Genomic DNA, 15,590 nt, shown 5'->3' on the forward strand with positions numbered 1-15,590 from the left:
GCCACAGTCCCTTCCCAGAGGCTATTATCCCCCCACTGCTACTATAGGCACCATCTCTCCCTACTATACCTGCTATCCCACAGCCACAGTCCCTTCCCAGAGGCTATTATCCCCCCACTGCTACTATAGGCACCATCTCTCCCTACTATACCTGCTATCCCACAGCCACAGTCCCTTCCCAGAGGCTATTATCCCCCCACTGCTACTATAGGCACCATCTCTCCCTACTATACCTGCTATCCCACAGCCCCAGTCCCTTCCCAGAGGCTATTATTCCACTGCTACTATAGGCACCATCTCTCCCTACTATACCTGGTATCCCACAGCAACAGTCCTTTCCCAGAGGCTATTATCCCCACTGCTACTATAGGCACCATCTCTCCCTACTATACCTGCTATCCCACAGTCCCTTCCCAGAGGCTATTATCCCACTGCTACTATAGGCACCATCTCTCCCTACTATACCTGCTATCCCACAGCCACAGCCCCTTCCTAGAGGCTATTATCCCACTGCTATAAAAAGCCAAATCTTGGCTGAATCTCAAACCGAATTCTGGATTTGGTGCATCCCTAATATAAGTCTTTATTCAGCCATTGTTCCTTTAGCACAGTGCTGTCCAACTTGCGGCCCTCGACCCCCCTCTGTGTGGCCCCCCCCCTGTCTGGCTGCTTTGATGGCTTAAAATGGTATCAGTACTAACCTTAACTGGCCCCCTGCATAGTTATCACCTCAGATTCAGGCTGTAATCCCTCTGTATTGTTTAAAAATGTAATCCCCTGTGTTGTTCACACCTTTTAATCTCTGTATTGTTCACCCCCTGCAGTGTTCACACCTCAGGCTCAGGCTGTAATCACTCACATTGTTCACTTATTCACACCTCAGACATTGTATGTACTGCCTGGCCTATGCTGCCTGTGTATAGGCAGCATAGGGAAGGCAGAGTATGGCACATAGGCAGCATAAGGCAGGCAGAGTATGGCACACACAGGCAGCATAGGAAAGGCAGAATGCTGCCTGTGTGTGCCATATTCTGCCTACCCTATGCTGCCTGTGGGAGGTGAACCTGGCAGGGGTTTGTTCTGGGAGTTTGTTAGCAGTTGGAAATAGCCATTAAATGGTCCCTAAGGTGTGTAATTATATGCTGGGGGTTGCTGTGCTATCCATAGGGGAGGAGGCGGCATATGGATTTAAGGGTGTGTCTTAATATGACATAATATCATTCTTTAACATATGAATGATGGTTGATATCCCTGCAGCGACCATTGTGATAAAATGGGTGTGGTTTAAAATGGGGGAGTGGCCAAAACTGGCTTCCATTAGCGGCCCTCCACCATGTATTCAAGAGAAATTCCGGCCCTCGGCACCGCAGAAGTTGGACAGCACTGCTTTAGCACATTAATTTAGGTATGTCAATTTCGCTTTAAGTGTTTTTTAAAATGCACCTTTAATTATAACAGTTGTCCAGTGTCCCCAATGGCGCCGTATGGCAGAGTTACATGTTTGCTTTACAATCAGAAGAGTGGTGTCTGTTGTTTATAAGGTATATTGATTGCAAATTCTCAGTCACAACACAACAACCGATACATAACGGTATCATTTAATGTGTCATAGGAGTGATACAGGTCCTGCAGTATGATTACAGGGAAGGGATTGCACAGTAAAAGCCATTTCAGTTATCCTATTTAAATGCAATCTTTATTAAGTGCAAGGTAATAATTCAGCGTCTGTGCGAGCAAGAAGGAGGGAACGAGAGAAAGAGAGAGTATAAAGCGGGCGGGAGGACCCCGGATGCCTGCACTGCTGGGTGCACCTTCACTAACTCCGCACAGAGACAGAAATTATAAGGCTGTAAAATGGGCCAAATTACAGCTTCTAGCATGGCATATAATGAGCAGAGGCTTGAATCTGCAATCTGCCCCACTCTGCATCTGCATTAATTGCTTCATAACTGACCCCAGACAGCTGGAGATCACAGGAACACGGCACACATGGGGCCAGCCAGAGAGAGAGAGAGAGAGGCAGAACTAGACAAAGAGACAGAAGGAGATAGAGGCAAAATGTGAGATGCAGAGAGCACGGGAATGTGAGAGGGGGAAAGCAAATGTAGAGAAATGAGAGAAAATTTCAGATGGAAAGTGACGAATCAGGTCTGTAAGTCCTAGATTCCTAAACTCTATTAATAATTTATAATAATAATATTAACATAAGTGATGCTTTTATGCTTAAAAGCACTTTTGGGGCTTGGCTCAATTAGGCCATTTTAAAATTTAAAGGTAAAGCATGAACAGACATAAACCGAAAAGTTAGAGCTCAGTTAATCCTCTGCTGGTGTCAGATTGTAGGTCTCATTTACTGATGTCGGGTGCAAAACCGGAGCAAGTTGCCATGTGTTTTACACTTTGCACCCCTGCAGTCCCAACATCAGTGCCGTGCTGCAAGGAGCTGCATTCCCCTATGGCCCTATGGGTTATCATGCGCTTTACTTTCATAGATGGTCCTGGATTTCCTTTTTACAATAGGGTCATCTTACACTAAGGGGTACAGTTCTGTCTTAAAAGACCCCATATATGTTTCTATGCTTTGTAGACAAGGGGTATTGTTGCATAATGCTGACTGGAGATATATTGTAAAGTGGGATGTCTCAATGTGTAGTTATTAGGGCTGTTTGCCTTCTTTCTGTAGAGATAGTCGCTAAGAAATTAAACTACACAGTGCGCAGAATCTTCACTGGAGCTTTTGTGAAGATAGATTGCTCTGTGAGGCTACAGTTTTATTGTTATTGATACTTTTCATAACTAATTTTTGTATTCAGTCCCTCTCCTAGTCTCATTCAAACCACTCCCTGGTTGCTAAGTTAATTTGGACCCTAGCAATCAGATTACTGCTAAAACTCCAAACTGGAGAGCTGCTGAACAAAAATTGAAATAATTGAAAAACTACAAATAATAAAAAAAGACCAATTGTCTCAGAATATTATTCTCTACATCATTCTTTAACTCAAAGGTGAACAACCCCTTTAAAAGTCACTTTGGACTTCTATTTAGAAGTGGTGGGCATAATATTTGTTATAATACACATTTTAATGAATCAAGATGTAACACTAGTGGCATCACTGGGTGCTGATGGCTGACACAGGTGTATACACAGGTGGCCAGGGGAGCGCAAAAGGATCGGGTCTGATCGGGTTTTTCCCGGTGCCTTGGCGGCCCAGTCCAAACCATCAGATAATTCCTTGTAAAGTCATTTGGTAAATAGCACCCATGTTACCCTTTAACACAGTGTATCTTCTGTATATACCAATGGGTAGCAACCTTTGAATTCACATACGGTACATGCTATATCAGCCCTCCTTATTTGTGTCCATACAGTACCAGCATTATTTATATACCCGTGCAGTCAATGCCAGGGTGGCTCGTATATGTACCCACAATGCCTGTCCTGATATAAACCGCATTGGTTGCTGTTCACCAAGCAGCTTCATAACCCCACTCAGGTCATGACCCCATTGCCACACAAATATTTGGAATGTTACTTTCTTATCAAGCATAATAGCAACTATAAGCCCCAGGGTAAACATTTTAATTTCATAACTGTGCTCCCCAGTCACAATCTATTCCTTGGCAATTTATCTTCTTGCCCCTATATGTGTTGGCCCCTGCAGAGGGCTAATTATTTTTGCAGGGGGCCCAGTTCTACCTTCTGTAGTCAAACCCCAAGAACATGCATACAGTCTTTAGCTTTTGGCACTGATCCACAGTAATGTCTGCCTCTCTATTACACAAGCAGGCAGTAACACAGCATAACCTTTCAGTTGCTTGGATCCTGTTGGCTTTAGGATGCTCTCACTCAGCTTCTCTCTGCGGGCATCATTATCAGCATGGACAAATGCTCTTTCTACGACTCTAATGAGCGCCAGCCTCTCAATGGAGGAACAGGGGGTCCTGCGGCTGCCTCCTCCTTCCTGGGATTAATGCTTTTTAGTATCTAAGATGGCCGATGAAACAGTAAAACAGGACCCCAGTTCTGTCCTCTTTTAAGCAGTCGGGGTTTCTCTAGTTTAGCGCTGCCTTTTTAGAATGATGCTAATTAGCAGCACAGGGGCAGGGGGCGGAAATGCTTTTGATTTGGAAATGTCATTTTGCTCCTGCAGCCGTTTCTCCGCAGGGAGGTCTATAGCACTGTCTTTTGCACTACTGGGGGCATCAAAGGGAAGGTTGGGAGATCCAGAACAGAATACTCTTCTGCAACACGCACACCCTGGGTTGAGGCCCTTATTCTAATCACCAGCATTTTACCAGTTTGCAGCTGAAAAGTTGAATTTAGACTGGCATCGACAACCTTTGCCCCCTTCCCAGATGTTGCCAGGGGATGCAAACATATCCATACTAAGTCTTTGGGCCCATACTTGCCAAACATGTTTGTGATATCCCATGATCACTCACAGTAGTCCCTAAAAAATTCAAGCCTCCCTTAAAGATTGTGCCCTCATATTCTGTACTGAATAGTAGAACGATGTAGCTGCAGACTCAGCAAAAAGCAGCACTGCAGCGAAGCAATGCTCTCCCCACTTAATCTTCTGTTAGTTATCACTGCAGCTTCAGCTGTGTGTGCAGTGCTTAGGGGTCCGGAGGGACACATAGTGAAGGAGCTGAATGCAGCAAAGGGAGATAGAGGGCAAGAAAATACGGGATGTTAGAAGAAGGGGGGAAATAGGGAAAAATGTGTTGTCAGATGAAGGCAGTGATAGTTAAAGAATGCATAGAGGGGCAGAGATATGTACCTGGCAACTGTGGGCACTGTAATTGGGGGAAAAATGAAAAAAGCAGCTTTAAAGGAACAGTTTAGTGGTAAAATGAAACTGGGTAAAGTAGATAGACTGTGCGAATAAAAAATAAATTCTAATATAGTTAGTTAGGAAAAATGTAATCTATAAATACTGGAGTGGGCAGATGTCTAACATAATGGGCAGAACACTACTTCCTGCTTTCAGCTCTCTAACCTCTTAGTGAGTGAGTTTGTGAGCACACAGTAGAACACTACTTCCTGCTTTCATCTCTCTAAACTCTTAGTGAGTGAGTTTGTGAGCACACAGGTCAGATTCAGTAGCAAACTAACTGAACAGTTATGGCCCACATGCCCCCCCTCAAGTCACTGATTGGCTACTGACTGCTAACAGCTTAAAGAGCTGTAAAGCAGGAAGTAGTATTCTGGCTATTATGTTAGACATCTGCCCACTCCTGCCTTTATAGATTACATGTATGCCTAACTAACTAAATTGAAAATATTTTTTATTTTGCGCTATATATCTATTTTTTTGCACTGAACGATTCCTTTAATATTGTACTATGCATAGTTGCTTACAACACAGTTACAGTTTTTATTTTATGTGGTTCTGAATTATTTAGCTTTTTGTTCAGCAGCTGTCCAGGTTGGAATTTCAGCAGCTCTCTGGTTGCTAGGGCTTAAATTACCATAGCAACCAGGCAGTGGTTTAAATAAGAAACTAGAATATGATAAGAGAGGGTCTGCACAGAAAGATAAGTAATAAAAAGTAGAAATAACAATAAAATTGTAGCCTCACAGAGCAATCGTTTTCGGCTACTGGGATAAGTGACCCCTTCCATTTGAAAGCTGGAAAGAGTCAGAAGAAAAAGGCAAATAATTCAAAAACTATAAGAAATAAAAAATAAAGACCAGTTAAAGAGTTGCTAAAAATTGGCCAGACTATAACATAGCTAAAAGATAACCACTCCCTAAGTAGTACTGGTGAAAAATATTCAGCAAGCCTTTCCTGGGTACAGAGACATGGGGACAGATTTACTAAAACTCTAACATTTATCTTTTTTTTTATTTTAAAATTCGAATAAACTCGTATCCACAAATGTGTTACATTTACTAAAAAGTCTGAACTGAAAAAGTCCATTCAGTGAAAAGTCACAAAAATTCTAAATCTTTCGACTTGTCACACGAAAACTGAGCCTTTTTTGAATTGTCGCACAAAAAAGCAGCGTCAAAAATCTGAAACCTCAAAAGTTTCAAAGGAATAGAAGGACCCTCCAGGGAAGGGACATCCGCCATTGACTTCTACATAATCTCAGCAAGTTTTAGCTGGCAAATAGTAAATGTTGGAAAAGTCTTGGCTTTTTTTTCTGCAAATTTTTGCGTTAAAATCCGAATCGGGGGGAAAAAAAGTCTGACAGTTAAGGTGGCCATACACGGGCCGATTCTAGCTGCCAGTATCCGTCCCTTAGACTGATTTGGTAGCTTATCAGAACTTGTATGGACACTGAAATCGACCAGATCGGGCAGGTTTAAAAATTAGTCAGATATCGGGCTAATCCGGTTATTTGGCCCTGGGGTATAGCCGTTCGTCGGTTCGAGGACCGCATCAATGAGCCGATGTGGTCCCCAAACTGACGAACGCCTATACCCCAGGGCCAAATGACCGGATTAGCCCGATATCGTCCACCTGTAGGTGGGGATATTGGAAGAAGATGCACTTGCTTGGCGACCTTGCCAAGCGAGCTGATCTAAGCATGTATGGGCACCTTTATTAAATTGCCTCTTATGTGTTCACAACACTGGTTAAGCCTGACATTGCTACCATATGTGTAGGAATAACTCACCCCGCACAAATATACTAAACCGATAGCACATTCATCTATAAGGTTCCTCACATTCAATCTCTTTTCCTTTCTCCGCAGCTCTATAACGATAAAAGAAATCTGTTTGAGGTAAAGGAAAACGTGCCACGTAAGCTGGTGGAGAAGGTGGCCGGTGACATTGAGAGTCTCCTTGCCAAGAAAGTGCGCGCTCTGAGGGTAAGTGTGGATAATTAGTGAGTATGAGATTGGGTGGGACAGTGCAGATGGGCACAGCAGGCATTCACTGTATAGATAACTGCAAGTACAATCCATTAGCAACACTTAATGGGTTCAGACTAGAGAATACCCTATCCACCTGTGTTAATGGTGGGGGCTGTTTTCTCTCCTGCACCTTTTTGTTGCGTGTCAAGTTTGCCAGCCTGTTGGTTGTGTCTTTCAAGCAGGACACATATAAAGCCCATATCCTGCATACTGAACCAGGGATAAATATAAATGCATGCTGCAGACCACACTGGTTTCTATGCAGCTATGCAGACTCCATCTACATTAATAATATTAATATATTATAGCAAGAAAGGGAAAGTTGTGCTTACCACTAAATTTTAAACCATTAGTCGGGGGTGCAATAAGGGTGTGACCACAAAATGCATATAGACAGAAACAAGAGGTCCTCTACACTCACCCATTAAGACTTTCTATCTACTAGGAAATGCCCTTCCCTTTAAATAAAACAGGGATTGTTTGTCCATATATTGCAATCAATGTACAGGTATAGGACCTGTTATCCAGAATGCTCGGGACTAAGGGTATTCCGGATAAGGGGTCTTTCCGTAATTTAGATCTTCATACCTTAAGTCTACTAAGAAATCAATAAAACATTAATTAAACCCAATAGGATTATTTAGCATCCAGTAAGGATTAATTATATCTTAGTTGGAATCAAATACAAAGCACTGTTTTATTTTTACAGAGAAAAAGCAAATCCATTTAAAAAATCTGAATTATTTTATTAAAATGGGGTCTATGGGAGACCGACTTTCCGTAATTCGGAGCTTTCTGGATATCGGGTTTCCGGATAAGGGATCCCATACCTGTATTAGTAGTAGATAAGGCTTTATTCCAATCTCAGTGATAATCAGCATCAGTCACTAAGAGCTATATATCATATATCATATATATCATTCCTTCTATTTCCCAGACCTCCCACTTATCACTTCTATACCAGCTAAAATAAAAAAAAATCACAAGAAATAAAAATCACTCAGACAGGCCTGGATAATTCTCCATTTTTAGAAAGTTGCCACTTGCTCTTGCCTTGTGTGTCGGATGTGGGGAAATTTGCATGTAAGAATTGCTTTGCTTGTAAATTGTTTTATGGGTTTATTGAACTGCAGAACTACACAGGAAAATTCCCATTCAAAATAAGTAGGAAAATGCTGTAATTGAACAATTGTGTGTTTTTTGCATGACTGTCTTTCTGAGGAATAACATTTCAAGTCAAGAAAATAATGAGTAGCTCAGAAAGAAATGAGTAGCTTACAGGAATGATGTACTTATTTTAACACTTTATCAGCTCACTAAGTACTGGGAAATGCACCCAGGGCACACTGAAATATCTAGATGTATATATAATATATATATATGCTGTTTGACCATATTCTACCCACAGCTAATCTCCTTCGCTCTCACTTATGACCTATTGATGTGACACTGGGGATCATCATACCCCAAGGGTAAAATTACCAAATTGCCAAATAGTGCTGCTGCTCTGTGTAGTTTATGACATTACTAAGTACAAGCTATGAGAAATGAAGGGCTTTGCCATGGACAGATTCATTTACAGCCCTGGTACTGTAGCTGGCTCATCCTAGGGTGCCAGGGTTTACATTTTTGTTGCGTCTTATGACACAGTGATCTATAGTAGAGTAAGAGAAAACCTGTGGCCAGCCAGCCTGGAGATGTTGGTAACTTAGGTAATGATTTAACTGCACACTGGGCCAGAAAAAACTTTTTTAAAATGTAATGGGAAAAAGCAAGAGGATTTTAATAAATACGATTTGTATAATATAGGAGTCATCTATGTACCATGCCACAATATGCAATGTGCAATTTTGGATGCAATCAGCAAATATTTTTACCCACAATCCCAGTGTAATTGTGGTCACTGGGGGTTTATCTGTCAGAATTGACAAAGTTGCACTTGCACTTAGATGTAAATTGAATGCAATTGCTGAAAATTTTCTGTGTCCGGTTGGCATTCTTTCCAGTATAACAATGTGTGCCTGATTCTTTTGGCACAATTGTGTTGTGGCCATTGACACAGGCCATTAAGGGAACCCTGGAGCTACTGCATGGATCGGAGGTGGCGGTTAGCTCCAGGGATGCCACGGTGGCCTGCATCACTATGCACAACTGTGGGACAGGAGAAAGGCAGCAGCACTGAGCACAACTATACAAAAGTTGACAAAATTACCCTTAATGAATGGTATTTTCTTTACGCAACTGACTGTGGCCAAGTGCAACTGCCATGCTGTAAGTAAATGCCCCCTATAATGTAGTCTTATTAACTGTGATGCAAGTATGCACCAGTGCAGTTACCCAGATAACTAACCAAAATGGTTTTCTTAGTTGGTATTGCACAAATAATCAAATGTAACTGCAGATTAGTTGCTATGGGTTACTGCTTTAGTACACAGTTGCACCCTTGTTTCTGAACCTCGGAGAATTCAGGTCCATAAACTGCATCTTACTTGCTTTGATTTAGTGCCTTGTTCATTCTCATGTCTGCTCCTATTTGATAAATTTCTGATCTTAATCAGCTTGGGCTGGCAGTTTTAATTAGATTAAAATTACAGACACAAATTAGCTAAGTAATGCAGAGGGGGGCAAACTGAAAAATGCAGGGCATATCCCAGGTAGTGGCACAGTGATGTCTCCAGAGAAACGAGGTGATGGGCTAGTTTCATGTGAGCTAAATTTGGTCACGCTACTTATATTTTGCATTTGAAACTTCTCATACTGTTAATAACAGTAGTTTGTAGCATGCAGCTCTTGCACTGGGTAAAGAAGCAGCTCCTTTATGAAAATCATATTTGGACAAGGTATGAGTATGGCCCAACCGACGGGCATCTGGCAGGGCTGTCAATCCCTGTGCTGGAGAGGAGCAGGATGGATATCCAGAGTGTTTGTAGTTGCTGTATTATGTACTACAGGGTGCCTGCATTGGATTTTTAGTATAAAATGTTTATGTCTTAGGCTAATGGCTCACAGAAGCATTTTGTCACCCAGGCATTTTGTAGCTAGGTGGGCAGGGACAAACTGTCCAAATCACCACTCCATTAATTTTGAACTGAAAGCTATTGAAAGTGCCCAGTGCAGCATATCGCTTGAAAATTACCCCTTGGTCATTATTTTTGTAGGCTAAATGGTGTGCTGTCATAGTGCCTGTATTTGCTGTAAAATGCGTGATGTGGTTGTGCAGATTCCCCCTGTACAGTTTTCTGTTGTTGAGCCTGTATTCCCTGCATAGCGTGATGTAGATGTGTCTGTAACAATATACACCATGCTGTGTTTTTTTGTATCCTTTCCTATCATTTCTGCTGGAGTTCTACTTCCATTCTACAGTAGTGTTCATTGTGGTGAGGTTATTATATATTGTTATTATTAACAAGCATTTATAAAGCGTCAAGCTATTCCATAGTGCTGTAAATAAATACATTGAGCCCTGCTCATTAGAAAGATGTTAATGTAAAGGCAGGCAGAAGAGGTAGATGCTCAGTGTCCCCCACCATTGTGCCCTTAGGTACATGTCTCTTATGCCCACCCCCAGCCCTGGTACTGGGCAAGATTATTAGCGTATTTATCCCTTTAGTCTGTGGCATGGTTTTACTGCCAACAGCTTTTTTTGTGTTGTGTTGTACTGTATATGTGTCAGAACTAGGGTAAAACCACCAGCCTTCCTATATTTACATGCGTCTTCCCTATTAATAACATTGGCATAAAGCATCATTTTTACCAGCCACACCAATAAAGTGTTGGCCAATGTTGGCAACCCTAGTCAGAACACTGGGCAGCCCTTGCTGTGTTGTGTGTATAATGCTTTATAGGATGTTGTGTCAGCACTGCTCTCATTGGGGCTCATTTACTAACACTGGGCAAATTTGTACCTGGGCAGTAACCCATAGCAACCAGTATTTATAAATGGCCCTGAGTAAATATCTTCCTTACTTGCTGCTATGGCTATGTTAGTAAGCCTTTGTTTCCATGTGTATATGGACTTGTTTGCTTGTAATCCTGCTACATGGAAGGTTGTTTCTTTCTTACAGACATTTATTTATGAGGATATGTGCATGGGACATTTCCATTAAAGGGGTAGTTCACCTTTAAATTAACTTTTAGCATGATGTAGACCAGCGGTTCTCAACCTGTGGGTCGGGACCCCTTTGGGGGTCACCTAAGACCATCGGAAAACACATATTTCCGATGGTCTTAGGAACCGAGACACTACTCCTCTATGGTTGGGGGTCACCACAACATGAGGAACTGTATTAAAGGGTCGTGGCATTAGGAAGGTTGAGAACCACTGATGTAGACAGTGATATTCTGGCTGTGACCAGAATTTTTATGCAGCAGTTAATTGTGTCCCTTTTCAGCTTTTGGGAGGTACACATTACTTCTTTAGCACTGTGTGGTTGGGACATTACTTCCTGTTTGAGTGTCATGGCTAACTGATTACTTCCTGTTGGGTTTGCTGTGGTGTCATCATTGATTTATGCACAGTGTACTGCAGTACTTCTGCATTGGGGCAATCTGTGGGGCAGTGGAAGGGTGCGGGAGAGCTTGAAGGCCAATAAACTTTGAGGATGAGTGTTTATATATTTTGTGGCGGTGGTGCCTGTCATGAATCGCCGCTCCCTACCTGCTCCTGGTGTGCGGTGGCGTCTTCCTTCTCGGCGCGGCGAATCCAAGATGGCGGCGCCCAGGGCTTCACGTGGGTGCAAGGACGCTGGCGCGATGACGTCACGCGCTATGGCGCCAAATTCAAACTTAAAAGGACACCAGAGACCCAGGTTCAATGCCCGAGTATAGCTCAATATTTCTATTGTGTTCCTGGGTCTCTAATTGTCGGCTCTGCTTTCCTGTTGCTGTTCCATTGCCTGTTCCTGACCTTGAACCTTGCTGCCTGCCTCAAGTGATCTTTGCCTGAACCTGACCTCTCTATTGGATTACCCCGCATCTGTACTTCGCTCGGACTCGCTGGAAGCGGCCTTCCTCCTTGATCCTGACTACACCCTCCCTGTGGGTGCCGGAGGCCCCCGCTGACAGTGCCATTGTATCAATATTCCATTCATGCACAGAGTGCTAAGGAAATAACAGGGTATTATTGGCTCCGGTAGTACTTCATAACTGTTGTACTTGGACTGCGTCAATGCTTTATGAAAGATGGGCCATGGCTGTTACCAATATGCAGGACCAGAACTCAGGCTACCTGCATGGGTGCAACCATTTTAAGAAAAGGGAAGAAGGAGAAATAACAGCCAAAGCTATTTCTTATATTATTTTGCTGTTGTATTGTCCAGATGCAATGAGCACATCCTCTCCCCACCTGTATAAGTTGGTCTGTGCCTGCCACTAACTGTGCCAGATAGTGAGCAATGTTGTGGCTGGCTGAAGTTGTATCATTACTTCGCACAATATGAAGTGTAGTTTCATCATTGCCTCCAGCTTATTGTACTGTGGTTCTATCATTAGTGCATACATAGGGGACTATAGCTGTATCATTACTTCATTCACAGTGTGCTGTTGTTGAACAGATAATTTCTGCACACTAGGCTGTGGCTGTATCATTACTTTATACCCAGTGTGCCATAGTTGCTGTCGATCCCCCCTCCCTCCACAATGGGTTTTGGTCCTGTCACCATCTAATCTGTACACACACAGCAGGTTGTGGTACTGTCAGTGTATCACCCTTGCAGCTGTGCGGGAGGCTGGGGGTGTTACCCCTTTGCACAAATCCACAACAGACTCCAAAGAGGAGAGTTCGGTAAATCCCTCACAGGTTTAATCTCTGTGCATGTTAATTAATAATGACAATGCGGCCCCTTCTCTTCCTGCCTCGCTAATTACTGGTTAGTAGCTTTGTTTTAATTATAATTTTAATTCTTTTATAATCAAATCCAGACTTGTTTTATTTATGTTCTTTGTGTGCAGTAAAAAGCTGCATGTCTGTTGTAAAGGAAGAGGGTGCAGGGGAACAAGAAAGACGGAAAGGGTGCCAAGAAAAGAGACTAAGTATAAAGGCAAGATAGAAAATGAGAGTAGTATGGGATGTAGCCGCTTCAGATTGTCTCCATTTATGCTCTTTGGTTTAGTACTTTGCCATTTTCTTTTAAGTATTTTGTAATTTTCCCATTTACTGTGTGGCTTAATGTTTCCTCTTATACTGTACCTTGCCCTTTGCTGTTCACACTGTCTGCCATCTTGTACATCAGTGGCCATCACCCGTATAATCAAGGTCACTTAGTTCACACTCAAAATGTGGTAAATGTACTAAATGTGGAGATGTGGTCTGGCCACATTCCCAGAGTTTGTGGTCTTACTGACCTTTCCTGTCCGATCAGAGCCCTGAATCTTAAACACTATATAGGCAGAGAGTTCGGACTATATGAAACAGAAGTCTGTTTTTGTGTCTATAATAGTTGCCCTGTTTCTGGACTTCCTATTTCTCAGTTGTACTGCTTCTCAGACAGTAGGTGTTTCTAGATTTGTACAAATATGTAGGTTACCTTATGTTTCACTAGACATTTACAATAGGGAAATTAAGTAATGATAAGTACAATTGATTAATAGAGAAATTTTGTCTTTGCCTGCCATGTTTACCTAGTCACACAGGAAGCGAGGGTTAAAAAAACAAAACAAATATCCAACCTTTCCACCACCAAAACCAATGTAACTATGCTAGGAGCAAATATATTTTTATTCTGACTCCAAAATAGCATTCAGATATGAAACTTTTGTTAATACTCATTTAAGGGAAAGTATATACATTTAAAGGAGAAGGAAAGGTAAAATATTTGGCACCCCCAGTGATTTGAACCACTTACATTATACCCCGGCTGGTGCTCCTGTTAGGAGAAAACTGCAATGGTCTGGGGTACCTACAAGAAACCAATCCTCTTCCTTCTTTTGCCTTTGTGCCACTTGCACATGTGCAGTAGAGTGAAAAGCTGAACTTTAAAAAAAGCCAACTTTCTCACTCTGCTGTGCATGAGTTGGCCCTGAGATTGTGGAAAAAGGAAGACAGGAGGAAGAGGATCACTCACTCACGGGTACCCCATCCTGGGGCAGTTTTGCCGGGTGTCAGGTGATTACAATCACTGGGGGGGTGCCTAACATTTGGCACCACCCAATGATTGCACTTTTCCTTCTCCTTTAAAGTTGTGTATTGTAAAAATAGTATACCCCCTGTTATACAATGTGAGGATATTAGAAGTCACTTGGGTGTTCCATGACCACTTCCACAAATGTTTGATCTATCTATCCATCTATCTATCTATCTATCTATCTATCTATCTATCTATCATCATCTATCTATCTAGTCACTTGGGTGTCCCATGACCACTTCCACAAATGTCTGATCTATCTATCCATCTATCTATCTATCTATCTATCTATCTATCTATCTATCTATCTATCTATCTATCTATCTATCTATCTATCTATCATTTAGCTATCTAGTGGATAATAGTCACTAATGAGTCCTGTATCTTTGTGAAGGTATGATGCCTCCTGATTAGTGCCATATTACTGGGTACTCCATGTAGAAGTTACGGTCAGTATGTATGTCTTGCATAATTGGGAACTTATCAGAAACATTTCAGTGGTTTATCTGCAAATGTTTAGTTTTTTACCTTTATTAATGTGCCTAGGGCCCTTCTCCCAAGTCTCCCATTTGCCTTCTTCCTTTTCTCATGGCCCTGGCACCCACCTCTTTTTCTGCCTCCCTTTCTCTCTGTGCCCTGCTTTTTCATCCTTTCCTTCCCTTCTCCAATTCTGTATAATGAAGAGAAGGTATCTTATACTGGCTGTTTAATGTGTTTGGGGAACATTAGATCCATTATGTGCATTAGAATATCTTGACCTATCATTTTCCTTTCTTGGAGAGAGAAGTGATGCTTTGAAAGCCAATTAGGAGTGAATCCTGAGGACCGGCTGCATCATGAAGGCATTTCTACTCTGAATGCTTCTAGTTAAGGCTGATTACAGTGTACCAGCTGTTTCCTCCCTCCCTTGCTCTAAACCACCATGTTAACCAAGGCCTCTGCTTTTAGCTCTCTATAAAGGCATCTGTATGGTTGTTGATCTCACCTGTGTGACCTCTAAGCAGACACTGTGAAATTATATGATTAAGACACGCTTACATTGATAAGAGAATGGATTTTCCCAGGCATTTTCATTAACCCCCTCTTCTACCTACTGTGCATTGCAGGAGTGTTAGTAATAGAAATTACTAATAGAATTGCAATAGCATGTTATTCAGTATTTCAGTTTAGTAGAGTCTTGCTCAACTGGCTTTAATGGCTTTGGATCTCTGAGTCTTGTCTCTGAGGTTATGGGTGGTGGAACTTATTCAGTATACTGTTTCCCTAGGGTAGAGCTCTACTAGCAATACGGCTGAGCTTGCTGGCTCCTAACAGACCAACTGGTAAAGGGAAAAATTGATTATGGATCTAAAAACTCCTAGGTCTAGAGACTATATTAGACTCCTGGTCGAGATACTTTATTAGATACCTGGTCTAGAGACTTTATTATAAAAAGGGCTTGTAGGGACCCATGAAACCTGTAAATAAAGTTGTGTTGTTGGTTTTACCCTATTTGTCTTAACCTATTAATTTCAGTTGTTCGTAGGGCCTGGGTTGTGGATCCTTATTAAACCCCCAGATAGTAATTTAGTTATATTCCCACACAGCCAGCCATTTTGATAT

General features: G+C 42.1%; 1 protein-coding gene across 2 annotated transcripts in view; it reads left to right on the forward strand.

Annotated features, from left to right (window-relative positions):
* The window catches only part of cacna2d2 (calcium voltage-gated channel auxiliary subunit alpha2delta 2), a 163,212-nt gene that overhangs the window by 62,031 nt on the left and 85,591 nt on the right, over positions 1–15,590 (forward strand). For both annotated transcript variants that reach the window (XM_012961655.3, XM_002935632.5), the window contains exon 3: positions 6,706–6,822. In XM_012961655.3, the coding sequence (XP_012817109.1) occupies positions 6,706–6,822 (117 nt within the window). The remainder of the gene's footprint in view (positions 1–6,705; positions 6,823–15,590) is intronic.

This window comes from Xenopus tropicalis, chromosome 4, assembly GCF_000004195.4.
Source record: "Xenopus tropicalis strain Nigerian chromosome 4, UCB_Xtro_10.0, whole genome shotgun sequence".
Taxonomy (NCBI): domain Eukaryota; kingdom Metazoa; phylum Chordata; class Amphibia; order Anura; family Pipidae; genus Xenopus; species Xenopus tropicalis.